This window comes from Phyllobates terribilis, unplaced genomic scaffold (genome assembly GCF_046119375.1).
Source record: "Phyllobates terribilis strain yellow unplaced genomic scaffold, ASM4611937v1 Scaffold_11__3_contigs__length_659146591, whole genome shotgun sequence".
Lineage (NCBI taxonomy): Eukaryota > Metazoa > Chordata > Amphibia > Anura > Dendrobatidae > Phyllobates > Phyllobates terribilis.
Genome location: NW_027362771.1, coordinates 653,577,936 through 653,604,204, shown reverse-complemented (window position 1 = coordinate 653,604,204; position 26,269 = coordinate 653,577,936). Strand labels below are relative to the sequence as shown.

The 26,269-nt window shown below is 43.6% G+C and overlaps 1 protein-coding gene across 1 annotated transcript in view; it reads left to right on the top strand.

The window, feature by feature from the left end:
* The window catches only part of LOC141167194 (asialoglycoprotein receptor 1-like), a 230,250-nt gene that overhangs the window by 16,964 nt on the left and 187,017 nt on the right, over positions 1 to 26,269 (top strand). Inside the window, exon 3 of the mRNA XM_073654628.1 lies at positions 3,345 to 3,458. Coding sequence (XP_073510729.1) covers positions 3,345 to 3,458 — 114 coding nt within the window. The remainder of the gene's footprint in view (positions 1 to 3,344; positions 3,459 to 26,269) is intronic.

Sequence of the window (26,269 nt, the reverse complement as noted above, 5' to 3'; positions counted from 1 at the left end):
CAGAAAAAGCAGGTAATATTTCCGTAGAGACAGTAGCAAGGGAAATATCTAAACAGTTCTCATGGCAGTAATCTCCCCATTCAATAATCTCCCCTGCTTTCTGTCATAGAAAATATTCTTTCTCCCCCTGAAGCCCCTCTCACCCCTCCCTTATCCACCATTTGTCAAAGGACCAAGAACTGACAGCTGGACCATCTGCTCCTATGTAAATTATCCCACACAGTAGAGGGGGCTTTTAAACTAATACTAGCACATAGAAAGGTGCTACAAACCCAATTAGAATACGAGTGTGCTTTTCCCTGACACAGACCTTCGACAATTTACATCTAGCTGAGGAAACTTTATTTCCAGGACGTCAAATGGAATTTAACAGAGGTCTGGCAGCCAGGACGGAACCGACCCAAAATATGGAATATTGGAAGTTCCATAATTCCGATAATAATGGGGCCCATATTTTTAGTGACAGGGTCAGCTAAGGAATGATATGGATATTTTCCCATCGCTGTAAGGCCCTCCGCAGGGTTGTGACACAAAAGTAACAAAATAGCAGACCGCAACTATGTCATGTGTGGTCTCTAAAGGAATGTAAATTCATAACGGCAAAAATGGTATCACTTCCGGGCTTCTGCAATCAACCAATGATGAGTTATTGCAAAAGCCAGATATTCTAATAAAATATGAAGGTTGGAGACCAGCCCCCATGATGTCATCCCAGGGGGGGGCGTGGGCAGGCCTCCCCTTAGGCATAAAAGAATCCACGGAGGATGGATGAGCATTCATTGCGGGGGGTATATATCTATTATAAGCAACGGATCCCATTCAGTAACGGTGAAATCTGGAGTGCTCCCCTCCAGCTATATTGAATTGTCTCTGCGATCGTATAGTAAGTTTCTTCTTTAATCCTTATTATTTTGTATAACTGCATATGTCTTGTATTGTCTCCATTTGTAAAATCTTGCATATTTTTCATAAGCACTGCCTCCCTTTTGGATCAAGTATAAAATTGAATATTTCTGTTTCCTTTGCTCTGTAATCATTCCCTCCCCGAAGCCATACGCTACCAGAATGCAGGCGTCCGGCCAGGCCTGTATTATATTTCAAACTCGGCCAGTGGTGGCAGAGAATAATAATAATTGGGCTTTCGTGAAGCTCCCAGTAACCGTACTGGGGAGTATACACATATTCCATGTGTTGGAATCCGAAGGTGTGACGCCATATGTTTCTGCTCGCTTGCCAATAGCTACATAGTGAGTAGTCGGGATCGTGTGATCGCGAATCCCTGACAAAATTCTGACAGAGTGACGGCAACGGTGAGATATTGTGTAGTCTCCCCATTGTCGCCCCACCACCTCTGCTGTCAGGACAAAGTGAGAACTGCAGTTTGGCCACAAATGCACCCCTTGTTTATCCAACTCCAGACTACCAAGAGTTAGTCGAGTCTCCGTATGTTTAGGAATTGAAGGACAGGTTCCAACAAAATGTCCCTTTTTCCCACAAAAAAACATACGCCTTTTTTCTTGCGAATCTCTGGGGAGATGTATGATGGAGAGACACCCCCTAACTGCATGGGTTCCTCCACCTCCCCCAGTACTGGTTCACGCCCAGACCGCTCCCCTGGCAGAGGTACACAATCCCGACAAGAAGGCCCCAGAGAAGGTGGTCTCACCCGTCTATCCCAAAGGCATCTATAAACACGTATGGCCAAAGATATGGCAGCCTCCAAGGACTGAGGGGTTTCATACACTGCCAAGGCATCTTTCATCCTTTCAGTAAGACCCTCACAAAATTGACTTCTAAGGGCTGAGTCCTTCCATTTGGAATCCGTTACCCATCTACGGAATTTCTAACTGTACGTCTCCACTGCCCGATTCCCCTGCTGAAGACAACATAGCCTAGATACAGCTAAGCCGACTCGGTCAGGGTCATCATAGATGAGGGCCAAGACCCCAAAAAAACCTCCACAGACTGGAGACAAACCGAGTCCTGCAGTAAAGAAAACGCCCGGGACCGAGGATCTCCCTGCAGTAGAGAGATCACAATACCAACCCGAGGGCTCCTCATCACCGGAGGAGTAAGGACGAAGTTTAAAATACAGTTTGCAGGCCTCCTTGAAAACAAAAAACTTGTACCTACCTCCTGAAAACCTGTCCGGGGGGGCAACCTTGGGTTCAGGCTGGACAGGCCTACCTGCAGAGACCCCCACATTCGTGACCTGTAGCCGCTGATGCTGCTGCTGAACCTCACAGTGGAGGTCATTCACCTCCAGAGACAGACAGCGGAACTCCTCTGCGAGCTCTGCAACAGTACCCATACCAAGGGAGAAAGGAAAAAAAGGTGCACGCCCAAAAACACACAGAGAAAAAACAAAACAAAATGTCAGTTTTTTTTTTCCTTTTCAAAACGTGCTCGGCCGGCAATAATGTCACGCCAGGTGTGGGAAAGACTTAGTGCAACACAGAGGGAAGAGGGAAAGGGAGCCCAGACACTAGGGAAAGGGGGAGTGAAGACCTCCTAGGTTGATCTAGAGTCACCCTGTCTCCCCTAATATCCCTATATTGGCTCCTCACCAATCGCCACACATGTGCCTCGCCCTGACTTTCCCTGCCGTATGGCTAAGGCTAGGGAAGGGAGGAGATGAGCACTAGTCGATCTCCACTAAACTCTATAGACAACAAGAGTAGACAAACAGGGGGGGATTGCTTAGATTTAGATGACTCCAGACAAATGCGCACACAGCCTCAAGCTACAGAGAGGACGAAGTACTGCTCTTGCTAAAGCCTTCAGAAGTCATAATGAATATCGCCGGCACCTCCCTCTCAGACACACCAGGTATTTATACACCCAGGCCAGGGAGCTAATTAGCCAGAGGGAGGTAGCCGCTGGGTCCTAGAAACAGGCTTTCATCTAAGATGTCTGTAATGCCAAACGTAGAGATCTCCTGCAACCAACTGCAGGGCGACTGTCTGTCACCTCTGACACACCCGTGACAGCAGCGGACCCAGGGGAAGGAATCTGTATCTGCTCATGGACACAATTACTGTATCCAACATAGAGCTATGTTGATGGATACGGTCATTGAGTAGGGACAGCCTGTTACACACCTGTCCCAGGTATCCTGGTCCCGCTTCCTTCCCCTGGGTCCACTGCCTTCTACTGTGCTCCATGTAGTATAGCTTCCTCTAGTGTAGACCCCTATAGTGTAGCCTCCTCTAGTGTAGACCCCTATAGTGTAGCCTCCTCTAGTGTAGACCCCTATAGTGTAGCCTCAGTACAGTGCACTCATATATATCCAGTCAACTCCTTCTTCTTCCTGGTTGTCAACTTTCCTATATCTCACTCTGCAGTTAAAGTTATGAAGACCTGGATCCGACAACCTTCATCCATCCTCATGTTCGCCCTGTCCACAATCAGCATCCTGCTCCTCTTCATTGTGATTATCCTCATCGTGACGTTGTCAAGTGAGTAGAAAAATATAATATTGTATCAACTAAACCAACACTACACCAAGACTCAAGTATACCCTCACTACACCAACACTCAACTATACACTCACTACACCAACACTCACCTATACACTCACTACACCAACACTCACCTATACACTCACTACAAAAACACTCACCTATACACTCACTACACCAACACTCACCTATACACTCACTACAAAAACACTCACCTATACACTCACTACACCAACACTCACCTATACACTCACTACACCAACACTCACCTATACACTCACTATAACAACACTCACCTATACACTCACTACAACAACACTCACCTATACACTCACTACACCAACACTCACCTATACACTCACTACACCAACACTCATCTATACACTCACTACACCAACACTCACCTATACACTCACTACACCAACACTCACCTATACACTCACTACAACAACACTCACCTATACACTCACTACACCAACACTCACCTATACACTCACTACAACAACACTCACCTATACACTCACTACAGCAACACTCACCTATACACTCACTACACCAACACTCACCTATACACTCACTACAACAACACTCACCTATACACTCACTACAACAACACTCACCTATACACTCACTACACCAACACTCACCTATACACTCACTACACCAACACTCACCTATACACTCACTACAACAACACTCACCTATACACTCACTACAACAACACTCACCTATACACTCACTACACCAACACTCACCTATACACTCACTACACCAACACTTACGTATACCCTCACTAAACCAACACTCACCTATACACTCACTACAACAACACTCACCTATACACTCACTACAACAACACTCACCTATACACTCACTACACCAACACTCACCTATACACTCACTACACCAACACTCACCTATACACTCACTACACCAACACTCACCTATACACTCACTACATCAACACTCACCTATACACTCACTACACCAACACTCACCTATACACTCAATACACCAACACTCACCTATACACTCACTACACCAACACTCACCTATACACTCACTACACCAACACTCACCTATACACTCACTACACCAACACTCACCTATACACTCACTACAACAACACTCACCTATACACTCACTACACCAACACTCACCTATACACTCACTACACCAACACTCACCTATACACTCACTACAACAACACTCACCTATACACTCACTACACCAACACTCACCTATACACTCACTACACCAACACTCACCTATACACTCACTACACCAACACTCACCTATACACTCACTACACCAACACTCACCTATACACTCACTGCACCAACACTCACCTATACACTCACTATACCAACACTCACGTATACACTCACTACACCACCACTCACGTATAAACTCACTACACCAACACTCACTTATACACTCACTACACCAACACTCACCTATACACTCACTACACCAACACTCACGTATACACTCACTACACCAACACTCACCTATACACTCACTACACCAACACTCACGTGTACACTCACTACACCAACACTCACCTATACACTCACTACACCAACACTCACGTATACACTCACTACACGAACACTCACCTATACACTCACTACACCAACACTCACCTATACACTCACTACACCAACACTCACCTATACCCTCACTAAACCAACACTCACATATACACTCACTACAACAACACTCACCTATACACTCACTACACCAACACTCACCTATACACTCACTACACCAACACTCACCTATACACTCACTACACCAACACTCACCTATACACTCACTACACCAACACTCACCTATACACTCACTACACCAACACTCACGTATACACTCACTACACCAACACTCACCTATACACTCACTACACCAACACTCACCTATACACTCACTACACCAACACTCACGTATACACTCACTACACAACACTCACGTATACACTCACTACACCAACACTCACGTATACATTCACTACACCAACACTCACGTATACACTCACTATACCAACACTCACATATACACTCACTACACCAACACTCACTACACCAACACTCACGTATACACTCACTACACCAACACTCACCTATACACTCACTACACCAACACTCACCTATACACTCACTACACCAACACTCACCTATACACTCACTACACCAACACTCACTTATACACTCACTACACCAACACTCACTACACCAACACTCACGTATACACTCACTACACCAACACTCACCTATACACTCACTACACCATCACTCACCTATACACTCACTACACCAACACTCACCTATACACTCACTACACCAACATTCACTATACCAACACTCACATATACACTCACTACACCAACACTCACTACACCAACACTCACCTATACACTCACTACACCAACACTCACCTATACACTCACTACACCAACACTCACCTATATACTCACTACACCAACACTCACCTATACACTCACTACACCAACACTCACCTATACACTCACTACACCAACACTCACCTATACACTCATTACACCAACACTCACTTATACACTCACTACACCAACACTCACCTATACACTCACTACACCAACACTCACGTATACACTCACTACACCAACACTCACCTATACACTCGCTACACCAACACTCACCTATACACTCACTACACCAACACTCACGTATACACTCACTACACCAACACTCACCTATACACTCACTGCACCAACACTCACGTATACACTCACTACACCAACACTCACCTATACACTCACTACACCAACACTCACGTATACACTCACTACACCAACACTCACTTATACACTCACTACACCAACACTCACCTATACACTCACTACACCAACACTCACGTATACACTCACTACACCAACACTCACCTATACACTCACTACACCAACACTCACGTATACACTCACTACACCAACACTCACCTATACACTCACTACACCAACACTCACCTATACACTCACTACACCAACACTCACGTATACACTCACTACACCAACACTCACCTATACACTCACTACACCAACACTCAAGTATGCACTCACTACACCAACACTCACCTATACACTCAGTACACCAACACTCACGTATACACTCACTACACAACACTCACGTATACATTCACTACACCAACACTCACGTATACACTCACTACACCAACACTGACATATACACTCACTACACCAACACTCAAGTATACACTCACTACACCAACACTCACCTATACACTCACTAAACCAACACTCACCAATACACTCACTACACCAACACTCACATATACACTCTCTACACCAACACTCACGTATACACTCTCTACACCAACATTCAAATATACACTCTCTACACCAAAACTGACGTATACACTCACTACACCAACACTCACGTATACACTCACTACACCAACACTCACGTATACTCTCACTACACCAACACTCACGTATACACTCACTACACCAACACTCACGTATACACTCACTATATCAACGCTCACGTATACACTCACTACACCAACACTCACGTATACACTCACTACACCAACACTCACGTATACACTCACTACACCAACACTCATGTATACACTCACTACACGAACGCTCACGTATACCTATACACTCACTACACCAACACTCACGTATACTCTCACTACACCAACACTCACATATACACTCACTACACCAACACTCACGTATACACTCACTATATCAACGCTCACGTATACACTCACTACACCAACACTCACGTATACACTCACTACACCAACACTCACGTATACACTCACTACACCAACACTCATGTATACACTCATTACACGAACGCTCACGTATACCTATACACTCACTACACCAACACTCACGTATACTCTCACTACACCAACACTCACGTATACACTCACTACACCAACACTCACATATACACTCACTATACCAACGCTCACGTATACACTCACTGCACCAACACTCATGTATACCTATACACTCACTACACCAACACTCACGTATACACTCACTACACCAACACTCACGTATACACTCACTACACCAGCGCTCACGTATACACTCACTACACCAACACTCACGTATACCTATACACTCACTACACCAACACTCACGTATACACTCACTACACCAACACTCATGTATACACTCACTACACCAACACTAACGTATACACTCAGTACACCAACACTCACTACACCAACACTCACATATACACTCACTACACCAACACTCACATGTACACTCACTACACCAACACTCACATATACACTCTCTACACCAACACTCACGTATACACTCTCTACACCAACATTCAAATATACACTCTCTACACCAAAACTGACGTATACACTCACTACACCAACACTCACGTATACACTCACTACACCAACACTCACGTATACTCTCACTACACCAACACTCACGTATACACTCACTACACCAACACTCACGTATACACTCACTATATCAACGCTCACGTATACACTCACTACACCAACACTCACGTATACACTCACTACACCAACACTCACGTATACACTCACTACACCAACACTCATGTATACACTCAGTACACGAACGCTCACGTATACCTATACACTCACTACACCAACACTCACGTATACTCTCACTACACCAACACTCACATATACACTCACTACACCAACACTCACGTATACACTCACTATATCAACGCTCACGTATACACTCACTACACCAACACTCACGTATACACTCACTACACCAACACTCACGTATACACTCACTACACCAACACTCATGTATACACTCATTACACGAACGCTCACGTATACCTATACACTCACTACACCAACACTCACGTATACTCTCACTACACCAACACTCACGTATACACTCACTACACCAACACTTACATATACACTCACTATACCAACGCTCACGTATACACTCACTGCACCAACACTCATGTATACCTATACACTCACTACACCAACACTCACGTATACACTCACTACACCAACACTCACGTATACACTCACTACACCAGCGCTCACGTATACACTCACTACACCAACACTCACGTATACCTATACACTCACTACACCAACACTCACGTATACACTCACTACACCAACACTCATGTATACACTCACTACACCAACACTAACGTATACACTCAGTACACCAACACTCACTACACCAACACTCACGTATACACTCACTACAACAACACTCACATGTACACTCACTACACCAACACTCACGTATACACTCACTACACCAACACTCACTTATACACTCACTACACCAACACCCAAGTATACACTCACTACACCAACACTCACATATACACTCACTACACCAACACTCACTTATACATTCACTACACCAACACTCAAGTATACACTCACTACACCAACACTCACATATACACTCACTACACCAACACTCACCTATACACTCTCTACACCAACACTCCCCTATACACTCACTACACCAACACTCACGTATACACTCTCTACACCAACACTCAAGTATACACTCTCTACATCAACAATCACGTATACCCTCACTACACCAACACTCACCTATACACTCACTACACCAACACTCAAGTATGCACTCACTACACCAACACTCACCTATACACTCAGTACACCAACACTCACGTATACACTCACTACACAACACTCACGTATACATTCACTACACCAACACTCACGTATACATTCACTACACCAACACTCACGTATACACTCACTATACCAACACTCACATATACACTCACTACACCAACACTCAAGTATACACTCACTACACCAACACTCACCTATACACTCACTAAACCAACACTCACCAATACACTCACTACACCAACACTCACATATACACTCTCTACACCAACACTCACGTATACACTCTCTACACCAACATTCAAATATACACTCTCTACACCAACACTCACGTATACACTCACTACACAACACTCACGTATACTCTCACTACACCAACACTCACGTATACACTCACTACACCAACACTCACATATACACTCACTATACCAACGCTCACGTATACACTCACTGCACCAACACTCATGTATACCTATACACTCACTACACCAACACTCACGTATACACTCACTACACCAACACTCACGTATACACTCACTACACCAGCGCTCACGTATACACTCACTACACCAACACTCACGTATACCTATACACTCACTACACCAACACTCACGTATACACTCACTACACCAACACTCATGTATACACTCACTACACCAACACTAACGTATACACTCAGTACACCAACACTCACTACACCAACACTCACGTATACACTCACTACACCAACACTCACATGTACACTCACTACACCAACACTCACATATACACTCTCTACACCAACACTCACGTATACACTCTCTACACCAACATTCAAATATACACTCTCTACACCAAAACTGACGTATACACTCACTACACCAACACTCACGTATACACTCACTACACCAACACTCACGTATACTCTCACTACACCAACACTCACGTATACACTCACTACACCAACACTCACGTATACACTCACTATATCAACGCTCACGTATACACTCACTACACCAACACTCACGTATACACTCACTACACCAACACTCACGTATACACTCACTACACCAACACTCATGTATACACTCAGTACACGAACGCTCACGTATACCTATACACTCACTACACCAACACTCACGTATACTCTCACTACACCAACACTCACGTATACACTCACTACACCAACACTCACATATACACTCACTATACCAACGCTCACGTATACACTCACTACACCAACACTCACGTATACACTCACTACAACAACACTCACCTATACACTCACTACACCAACACACACGTATACACTCACTACACCAACACTCATGTATACACTCATTACACGAACGCTCACGTATACCTATACACTCACTACACCAACACTCACGTACACGTATACACTCACTACACCAACACTCACGTATACACTCACTACACCAGCGCTCACGTATACACTCACTACACCAACACTCACGTATACCTATACACTCACTACACCAACACTTACGTATACACTCACTACACCAACACTCATGTATACACTCACTACACCAACACTAACGTATACACTCAGTACACCAACACTCACTACACCAACACTCACGTATACACTCACTACACCAACACTCACATGTGCACTCACTACACCAACACTCACGTATACACTCACTACACCAACACTCACTTATACACTCACTACACCAACACCCAAGTATACACTCACTACACCAACACTCACATATACACTCACTACACCAACACTCACTTATACATTCACTACACCAACACTCAAGTATACACTCACTACACCAACACTCACATATACACTCACTACACCAACACTCACCTATACACTCTCTACACCAACACTCCCCTATACACTCACTACACCAACACTCACGTATACACTCTCTACACCAACACTCAAGTATACACTCTCTACATCAACAATCACATATACCCTCACTACACCAACACTCATGTATGCACTCACTACACCAACACTCAAGTATACACTCACTACACCAACACTCACGTATACACTCTCTACACCAACACTCAAGTATACACTCTCTACATCAACACTCACGTATACCCTCACTACACCAACACTCATGTATACACTCACTACACCAACACTCATGTATACACTCACTACACCAACACTCACGTATACACTCTCTACACCAACACTCAAGTATACACTCTCTACATCAACACTCACGTATACCCTCACTACACCAACACTCATGTATACACTCACTACACCAACACTCATGTATACACTCACTACACCAACACTCAAGTATACACTCACTACACCAACACTCACGTATACACTCACTACACCAACACTCAAGTATACACTCTCTACATCAACACTCACGTATACACTCACTACACCAACACTCACGTATACACTCACTACACCAACACTCAAGTGTATACACTCACTACACCAACTCTCAAGTGTATACACTCACTACACGAACACTCACGTATACCTATAAACTCACTACACTAACACTCACGTATCCCTATACACTCACTACACAAACACTCACGTATACCTATACACTCACTACACCAACACTCAAGTATACACTCACTACACCAACACTCACGCATACACTTACTACATCAACACTCACGTATACACTAACTATACCAACGCTCACGTATACACTCACTACACCAACTCTCAAGTGTATACACTCACTACACGAACACTCACGTATACCTATAAACTCACTACACTAACACTCACGTATCCCTATACACTCACTACACAAACACTCACGTATACACTCACTACACCAACACTCACGTATACACTCACTACACCAACACTCACGTATACACTCAATACACCAACACTCACGTATACCTATACACTCACTACACCAACACTCACGTATACCTATACACTCACTACACCAACACTCACGTATACACTCACTACACCAACACTCATGTATACACTTACTACACCAACATTCACGTATACACTCACTACACCAAAACTCATGTATACCTATACACTCACTACACCACCACGCACGTATACACTCACTACACCAACACTCACGTATACACCCGCTACAGCAACACTCACGTATACACTCACTACACCAACACTCACGTATACACTCAATACACCAACACTCATGTATACCTATACACTCACTACACCAACACTCAAGTATATACTCACTACACCAACACTCACGTATACACTCACTACACCAACACTCACGTATACACTCACTACACCAACACTCATGTATACACTCACTACACCAACACTAACGTATACACTCACTACACCAACACTCACTACAACAACACTCACGTATACACTCACTACACCAACACTCATGTATACACTCACTACACCAACACTCACGTATACACTCACTACACCACCACTCACATATACACTCACTACACAACACTCACATATACACTCACTACACGAACACTCACGTATACACTCACTACACCAACACTCACTTATACACTCACTACACCAACACTCACATATACACTCACTACATCAACACTCACTTATACACTCACTACACCAACACTCAAGTATACACTCACTACACCAACACTCACGTATACACTCACTACACCAACACTCACGTATACACTCACTACACCAACACTAACGTATACACTCACTACACCAACACTCACTACACCAACACTCACGTATACACTCACTACACCAACACTCATGTATACACTCACTACACCAACACTCACGTATACACTCACTACACCACCACTCACGTATACACTCACTACACAACACTCACATATACACTCACTACACCAACACTCACGTATACACTCACTACACCAACACTCACTTATACACTCACTACACCAACACTCACATATACACTCACTACATCAACACTCACTTATACACTCACTACACCAACACTCAAGTATACACTCACTACACCAACACTCACGTATACACTCACTACACCAACACTCACGTATACACTCACTACACCAACACTCACGTATACACGTACTACACCAACATTCACGTATACCTATTCACTCACTACACCAACACTCACGTATACCTATACACTCACTACACCAACACTCACGTATACACTCTCTACACCAACACACAAGTATACACTCTCTACACCAACACTCACGTATACACTCTCTACACCAACACTCAAGTATACACTCTCTACACCAACACTCACGTATACACTCACTACACCAACACACAAGTATACACTCTCTACACCAACACTCACGCATACACTTACTACACCAACACTCAAGTATACACTCACTACACCAACACTCATGTATACACTCACTACACCAACACTCACGTATACACTCACTACACCAACACTCACGTATACACTTACTACACCAACATTCACGTATACACTCACTACACCAACACACAAGTATACACTCACTACACCAACACTCACGTATACCTATACACTCACTACACCAACACTCACGTATACCTGTACACTCACTACACCAACACTCACGTATATCTATACACTCACTACACCAACACTCACGTATACACTCACTACACCAACACTCACGTATACACTCACTACACAACACTCACGTATACCTATACACTCACTACACCAACACTCACGTATACCTGTACACTCACTACACCAACACTCACGTATACACTCACTACACCAACACTCATGTATACACTCACTACACCAACACTCACGTATACACTCACTACACCAACACTCACGTATACCTATACACTCACAACACCAACACTCACGTATACCTATACACTCACTACACCAACACTAAAGTATACACTCTCTACATCAACACTCACGTATACCCTCACTACACCAACACTCATGTATACACTCACTACACCAACACTCATGTATACACTCACTACACCAACACTCACGTATACACTCACTACACCAACACTCAAGTTTACACTCTCTACATCAACACTCACGTATACACTCACTACACCAACACTCACGTATACACTCACTACACCAACACTCAAGTGTATACACTCACTACACCAAAACTCACGTATACCTATAAACTCGCTACACCAACACTCACGTATCCCTATACACTCACTACACAAACACTCACGTATACCTATACACTCACTACACCAACACTCAAGTATACACTCACTACACCAACACTCACGCATACACTTACTACATCAACACTCACGTATACACTAACTATAGCAACGCTCACGTATACACTCACTACACGAACGCTCACGTATACCTATACACTCACTACACCAACACTCACCTATACACTCACTACACCAACACTCACGTATACACTCACTACACCAACACTCACGTATACACTCAATACACCAACACTCACGTATACCTATACACTCACTACACTAACACTCACGTATACCTATACACTCACTACACCAACACTCACGTATACACTCACTACACAAACACATATGTATACACTTACTACACCAACATTCACGTATACACTCACTACACCAACACTCATGTATACCTATACACTCACTACACCACCACTCACGTATACACTCACTACACCAACACTCACGTATACACTCACTACACCAACACTCACGTATACACTCAATACACCAACACTCACGTATACCTATACACTCACTACACCAACACTGAAGTATATACTCACTACACCAACTCACGTATACACTCACTACACCAACACTCACGTATACACTCACTACACCAAAACTCATGTATACACTCACTACACCAACACTAACGTATACACTCACTACACCAACACTCACTACACCAACACTCACGTATACACTCACTACACCAACACTCATGTATACACTCACTACACCAACACTCACGTATACACTCACTACACCACCACTCACGTATACACTCACTACACAACACTCACATATACACTCACTACACCAACACTCACGTATACACTCACTACACCAACACTCACTACACCAACACTCACTTATACACTCACTACACCAACACTCACATATACACTCACTACATCAACACTCACTTATACACTCACTACACCAACACTCAAGTATACATTCACTACACCAACACTCACGTATACACTCACTACACCAACACTCACGTATACACTCACTACACCAACACTCACGTATACACTTACTACACCAACACTCACGTATACCTATTCACTCACTACACCAACACTCACGTATACCTATTCACTCACTACAACAACACTCACGTATACACTCTCTACATCAACACTCACTTATACACTCACTACACCAACACACAAGTATACACTCTCTACACCAACACTCACGCATACACTTACTACACCAACACTCAAGTATACACTCACTAGACCAACACTCATGTATACACTCACTACACCAACACTCACGTATACACTCACTACACCAACACTCACGTATACACTTACTGCACCAACATTCACGTATACACTCACTACAATAACACACAAGTATACACTCACTACACCAACACTCACGTATACCTATACACTCACTACACCAACACTCACGTATACCTGTACACTCACTACACCAACACTCACGTATACCTATACACCCACTACACCAACACTCACGTAGACACTCACTACACCAACACTCACGTATACACTCACAACACCAACACTCACGTATACACTCACTACACAACACTCACGTATACCTATACACTCACCACACCAACACTCACGTATACCTGTACACTCACTACACCAACACTCACGTATACACTCACTACACCAACACTCACGTATACACTCACTACACCAACACTCACGTATACACTCACTACACGAACACTCACGTATACCTATACACTCACTACACCAACACTCACGTATACACTCTCTACACCAACACTCAAGAATACACTCACTACACCAACACTCACCTATACACTCACTACACCAACACTCACCTATACACTCACTACACCAACACTCACCTATACACTCACTACAACAACACTCACCTATACATTCACTACACCAACACTCACCTATACACTCACTACACCAACACTCACCTATACACTCACTATAACAACACTCACCTATACACTCACTACAACAACACTCACCTATGCACTCACTACACCATCACTCACCTATACACTCACTACACCAACACTCATCTATACACTCACTACACCAACACTCACCTATACACTCACTACACCAACACTCACCTATACACTCACTACAACAACACTCACCTATACACTCACTACACCAACACTCACCTATACACTCACTACAACAACACTCACCTATACACTCACTACACCAACACTCACCTATACACTCACTACACCAACACTCACCTATACACTCACTACAACAGCACTCACCTATACACTCACTACACCAACACTCACCTATACACTCACTACACCAAAACTCACATATACACTCACTACACCAACACTCACCTATACACTCACTACAACAACACTCACCTATACACTCACTACAACAACACTCACCTATACACTCACTACACCAACAGTCACCTATACACTCACTACACCAACACTCACGTATACCCTCACTAAACTAACACTCACCTATACACTCACTACAACAACACTCACCTATACACTCACTACAACAACACTCACCTATACACTCACTACAACAACACTCACCTATACACTCACTACACCAACACTCACCTATACACTCACTACACCAACACTCACCTATACACTCACTACATCAACACTCACCTATACACTCACTACACCAACACTCACCTATACACTCAATACACCAACACTCACCTATACACTCACTACACCAACACTCACCTATACACTCACTACACAAACACTCACCTATACACTCACTACACCAACACTCACCTATACACTCACTGCACCAACACTCACCTATACACTCACTATACCAACACTCACGTATACACTCACTACACCAACACTCACGTATAAACTCACTACACCAACACTCACTTATACACTCACTACACCAACACTCACCTATACACTCACTACACCAACACTCACGTATACACTCACTACACCAACACTCACCTATACACTCACTACACCAACACTCACGTGTACACTCACTACACCAACACTCACCTATACACTCACTACACCAACACTCACGTATACACTCACTACACCAACACTCACCTATACACTCACTACACCAACACTCACCTATACACTCACTACACCAACACTCACGTATACCCTCACTAAACCAACACTCACCTATACACTCACTACAACAACACTCACCTATACACTCACTACAACAACACTCACCTATACACTCACTACACCAACACTCACCTATACACTCACTACACCAACACTCACCTATACACTCACTACACCAACACTCACCTATACACTCACTACACCAACACTCACCTATACACTCACTACACCAACACTCACCTATACACTCACTACACCAACACTCACCTATACACTCACTACACCAACACTCACCTATACACTCACTACACCAACACTCACGTATAAAATCACTACACAACACTCACCTATGCACTCACTACACCAACACTCACGTATACACTCACTACACCAACACTCACCTATACACTCACTACACCAACACTCACGTATACACTCACTACACCAACACTCACTTATACACTCACTACAACAACACTCACCTATACACTCACTACAACAACACTCACCTATACACTCACTACAACAACACTCACGTATACCCTCACTAAACCAACACTCACCTATACACTCACTACAACAACACTCACCTATACACTCACTACAACAACACTCACCTATACACTCACTACAACAACACTCACCTATACACTCACTACACCAACACTCACCTATACACACACTACACCAACACTCACCTATACACTCAATGCACCAACACTCACCTATACACTCACTACACCAACACTCACCTATACACTCACTACACCAACACTCACCTATACACTCACTACACCAACACTCACCTATACACTCACTGCACCAACACTCACCTATACACTCACTATACCAACACTCACGTATACACTCACTACACCAACACTCACGTATAAACTCACTACACCAACACTCACTTATACACTCACTACACCAACACTCACCTATACACTCACTACACCAACACTCACGTATACACTCACTACACCAACACTCACCTATACACTCACTACACCAACACTCACGTGTACACTCACTACACCAACACTCACCTATACACTCACTACACCAACACTCACTTATACACTCACTACACCAACACTCACCTATACACTCACTACACCAACACTCACCTATACACTCACTACACCAACACTCACGTATACCCTCACTAAACCAACACTCACCTATACACTCACTACAACAACACTCACCTATACACTCACTACAACAACACTCACCTATACACTCACTACACCAACACTCACCTATACACTCACTACACCAACACTCACCTATACACTCACTACACCAACACTCACCTATACACTCACTACACCAACACTCACCTATACACTCACTACACCAACACTCACCTATACACTCACTACACCAACACTCACCTATACACTCACTACACCAACACTCACCTATACACTCACTACACCAACACTCACGTATAAAATCACTACACAACACTCACCTATGCACTCACTACACCAACACTCACGTATACACTCACTACACCAACACTCACCTATACACTCACTACACCAACACTCTTGTATACACTCACTACACCAACACTCACTTATACACTCACTACACCAACACTCAACTATACACTCACTACACCAACACTCACGTATACACTCACTACACCAACACTCACCTATACACTCACTACACCAACACTCACCTATACACTCACTACACCAACACTCACCTATACACTCACTACACCAACACTCACTTATACACTCACTACACCAACACTCACCTATACACTCACTACACCAACACTCACGTATACACTCACTACACCAACACTCACCTATACACTCACTACACCAACACTCACCTATACACTCACTACACCAACACTCACATATATACTCACTACACCAACACTAACCTATACACTCACTACACCAACACTCAAGTATACACTCTCTACACCAACACTCACCTATACACTCACTACACCAACACTCACGTATACACTCACTACACAACACTCACGTATACACTCACTACACCAACACTCACGTATACAGTCTCTACACCAACACTCACGTATACACTCACTATACCAACACTCACATATACACTCACTACACCAACACTCACTACACCAGCACTCACCTATACACTCACTACACCAACACTCACCTATACACTCACTACACCAACACTCACCTATACACTCACTACACCAACACTCACCTATACACTCACTACACCAACACTCACCTATACACTCACTACACCAACACTCACCTATACTCTCACTACACCAACACTCACTTATACACTCACTACACCAACACTCACCTATACACTCACTACACCAACACTCACGTATACACTCACTACACCAACACTCACCTATACACTCACTACACCAACACTCACCTATACACTCACTACACCAACACTCACGTATACACTCACTACACAACACTCACGTATACACTCACTACACCGACACTCACGTATACATTCACTACACCAACACTCACGTATACACTCACTATACCAACACTCACATATACACTCACTACACCAACACTCACTACACCAACACTCACCTATACACTCACTACACCAACACTCACCTATACACTCACTACACCAACACTCACCTATACACTCACTACACCAACACTCACCTATACACTCACTACACCAACACTCACTTATACACTCACTACACCAACACTCACTACACCAACACTCACGTATACACTCACTACACCAACACTCACCTATACACTCACTACACCAACACTCACCTATACACTCACTACACCAACACTCACGTATACACTCACTACACCAACACTCACCTATACACTCACTACACCAACACTCACGTATACACTCACTACACCAACACTCACCTATACACTCACTACACCAACACTCACGTATACACTCACTACACCAGCACTCACGTATACACTCACTACACCAACACTCACGTATACATTCACTGCACCAACACTCACGTATACATTCACTATACCAACACTCACATATACACTCACTACACCAACACTCACTACACCAACACTCACCTATACACTCTCTACACCAACACTCACCTATACACTCACTACACCAACACTCACGTATACACTCACTACACCAACACTCACCTATACACTCACTACACCAACACTCACCTATACACTCACTACACCAACACTCACTTATAGACTCACTACAACAACACTCACCTATACGCTCACTACACCAACACTCACGTATACACTCACTACACCAACAGTCACCTATACACTCGCTACACCAACACTCACCTATACACTGACTACACCAACACTCTCGTATATACTCACTACACCAACACTCACCTATACACTCACTGCACCAACACTCACGTATACACTCACTACACCAACACTCACCTATACACTCACTACACCAACACTCACGTATACACTCACTACACCAACACTCACTTATACACTCACTACACCAAGACTCACCTATACACTCACTACACCAACACTCACGTATACACTCACTACACCAACACTCACCTATACACTCACTACACCAACACTCACGTATACACTCACTACACCAACACTCACCTATACACTCACTACACCAACACTCACCTATACACTCACTACACCAACACTCACGTATACACTCACTACTCCAACACTCACCTATACACTCACTACACCAACACTCAAGTATGCACTCACTACACCAACACTCACCTATACACTCAGTACACCAACACTCACGTATACACTCACTACACAACACTCACGTATACATTCACTACACCAACACTCACGTATACATTCACTACACCAACACTCACGTATACACTCACTATACCAACACTCACATATACACTCACTACACCAACACTCAAGTATACACTCACTACACCAACACTCACCTATACACTCACTACACTAACACTCACCAATACACTCACTACACCAACACTCACATATACACTCTCTACACCAACACTCACGTATACACTCTCTACACCAACATTCAAATATACACTCTCTACACCAAAACTGACGTATACACTCACTACACCAACACTCACGTATACACTCACTACACCAACACTCACGTATACTCTCACTACACCAACACTCACGTATACACTCACTACACCAACACTCACGTATACACTCACTATATCAACGCTCACGTATACACTCACTACACCAACACTCACGTATACACTCACTACACCAACACTCACGTATACACTCACTACACCAACACTCATGTATACACTCACTACACGAACGCTCACGTATACCTATACACTCACTACACCAACACTCACGTATACTCTCACTACACCAACACTCACATATACACTCACTACACCAACACTCACGTATACACTCACTATATCAACGCTCACGTATACACTCACTACACCAACACTCACGTATACACTCACTACACCAACACTCACGTATACACTCACTACACCAACACTCATGTATACACTCATTACACGAACGCTCACGTATACCTATACACTCACTACACCAACACTCACTTATACACTCACTACACCAACACTCACCTATACACTCACTACACCAACACTCACGTATACACTCACTACACCAACACTCACCTATACACTCACTACACCAACACTCACGTGTACACTCACTACACCAACACTCACCTATACACTCACTACACGAACACTCACGTATACACTCACTACACCAACACTCACCTATACACTCACTACACCAACACTCACCTATACACTCACTACACCAACACTCACGTATACCCTCACTAAACCAACACTCACCTATACACTCACTACAACAACACTCACCTATACACTCACTACAACAACACTCACCTATACACTCACTACACCAACACTCACCTATACACTCACTACACCAACACTCACCTATACACTCACTACACCAACACTCACCTATACACTCACTACACCAACACTCACCTATACACTCACTACACCAACACTCACCTATACACTCACTACACCAACACTCACCTATACACTCACTACACCAACACTCACCTATACACTCACTACACCAACACTCACGTATAAAATCACTACACAACACTCACCTATGCACTCACTACACCAACACTCACGTATACACTCACTACACCAACACTCACCTATACACTCACTACACCAACACTCACGTATACACTCACTACACCAACACTCACTTATACACTCACTACACCAACACTCAACTATACACTCACTACACCAACACTCACGTATACACTCACTACACCAACACTCACCTATACACTCACTACACCAACACTCACCTATACACTCACTACACCAACACTCACCTATACACTCACTACACCAACACTCACTTATACACTCACTACACAACACTCACGTATACACTCACTACACCAACACTCACGTATACATTCACTACACCAACACTCACGTATACACTCACTATACCAACTCTCACATATACACTCACTACACCAACACTCACTACACCAGCACTCACCTATACACTCACTACACCAACACTCACCTATACACTAACTACACCAACACTCACCTATACACTCACTACACCAACACTCACCTATACACTCACTACACCAACACTCACCTATACACTCACTACACCAACACTCACCTATACTCTCACTACACCAACACTCACTTATACACTCACTACACCAACACTCACCTATACACTCACTACACCAACACTCACGTATACACTCACTACACCAACACTCATCCAATCCACTCACTACACCAACACTCACCTATACACTCACTACACCAACACTCACGTATACACTCACTACACAACACTCACGTATACTCTCACTACACCGACACTCACGTATACATTCACTACACCAACACTCACGTATACACTCACTATTCCAACACTCACATATACACTCACTACACCAACACTCACTACACCAACACTCACCTATACACTCACTACACCAACACTCACCTATACACTCACTACACCAACACTCACCTATACACTCACTACACCAACACTCACCTATACACTCACTACACCAACACTCACTTATACACTCACTACACCAACACTCACTACACCAACACTCACGTATACACTCACTACACCAACACTCACCTATACACTCACTACACCAACACTCACCTATACACTCACTACACCAACACTCACGTATACACTCACTACACCAACACTCACCTATACACTCACTACACCAACACTCACGTATACACTCACTACACCAACACTCACGTATACACTCACTATATCAACGCTCACGTATACACTCACTACACCAACACTCACGTATACACTCACTACACCAACACTCACGTATACACTCACTACACCAACACTCATGTATACACTCACTACACGAACGCTCACGTATACCTATACACTCACTACACCAACACTCACGTATACTCTCACTACACCAACACTCACATATACACTCACTACACCAACACTCACGTATACACTCACTATATCAACGCTCACGTATACACTCACTACACCAACACTCACGTATACACTCACTACACCAACACTCACCTATACACTCACTACACCAACACTCATGTATACACTCATTACACGAACGCTCACGTATACCTATACACTCACTACACCAACACTCACTTATACACTCACTACACCAACACTCACCTATACACTCACTACACCAACACTCACGTATACACTCACTACACCAACACTCACCTATACACTCACTACACCAACACTCACGTGTACACTCACTACACCAACACTCACCTATACACTCACTACACGAACACTCACGTATACACTCACTACACCAACACTCACCTATACACTCACTACACCAACACTCACCTATACACTCACTACACCAACACTCACGTATACCCTCACTAAACCAACACTCACCTATACACTCACTACAACAACACTCACCTATACACTCACTACAACAACACTCACCTATACACTCACTACACCAACACTCACCTATACACTCACTACACCAACACTCACCTATACACTCACTACACCAACACTCACCTATACACTCACTACACCAACACTCACCTATACACTCACTACACCAACACTCACCTATACACTCACTACACCAACACTCACCTATACACTCACTACACCAACACTCACCTATACACTCACTACACCAACACTCACGTATAAAATCACTACACAACACTCACCTATGCACTCACTACACCAACACTCACGTATACACTCACTACACCAACACTCACCTATACACTCACTACACCAACACTCACGTATACGCTCACTACACCAACACTCACTTATACACTCACTACACCAACACTCAACTATACACTCACTACACCAACACTCACGTATACACTCACTACACCAACACTCACCTATACACTCACTACACCAACACTCACCTATACACTCACTACACCAACACTCACCTATACACTCACTACACCAAAACTCACTTATACACTCACTACACAACACTCACGTATACACTCACTACACCAACACTCACGTATACATTCACTACACCAACACTCACGTATACACTCACTATACCAACTCTCACATATACACTCACTACACCAACACTCACTACACCAGCACTCACCTATACACTCACTACACCAACACTCACCTATACACTCACTACACCAACACTCACCTATACACTCACTACACCAACACTCACTTATACACTCACTACACCAACACTCACCTATACACTCACTACACCAACACTCACCTATACTCTCACTACACCAACACTCACTTATACACTCACTACACCAACACTCACCTATACACTCACTACACCAACACTCATGTATACACTCACTACACCAACACTCACCTATACACTCACTACACCAACACTCACCTATACACTCACTACACCAACACTCACGTATACACTCACTACACAACACTCACGTATACTCTCACTACACCGACACTCACGTATACATTCACTACACCAACACTCACGTATACACTCACTATACCAACACTCACATATACACTCACTACACCAACACTCACTACACCAACACTCACCTATACACTCACTACACCAACACTCACCTATACACTCACTACACCAACACTCACCTATACACTCACTACACCAACACTCACCTATACACTCACTACACCAACACTCACTTATACACTCACTACACCAACACTCACTACACCAACACTCACGTATACACTCACTACACCAACACTCACCTATACACTCACTACACCAACACTCACCTATACACTCACTACACCAACACTCACGTATACACTCACTACACCAACACTCACCTATACACTCACTACACCAACACTCACGTATACACTCACTACACCAACACTCACCTATACACTCACTACACCAACACTCACGTATACACCCACTACACCAACACTCACCTATACACTCACTACACCAACACTCACCTATACACTCACTACACCAACACTCACCTATACACTCACTACACCAACACTCACGTATAAAATCACTACACAACACTCACCTATGCACTCACTACACCAACACTCACGTATACACTCACTACACCAACACTCACCTATACACTCACTACACCAACACTCACGTATACGCTCACTACACCAACACTCACTTATACACTCACTACACCAACACTCAACTATACACTCACTACACCAACACTCACGTATACACTCACTACACCAACACTCACCTATACACTCACTACACCAACACTCACCTATACACTCACTACACCAACACTCACCTATACACTCACTACACCAAAACTCACTTATACACTCACTA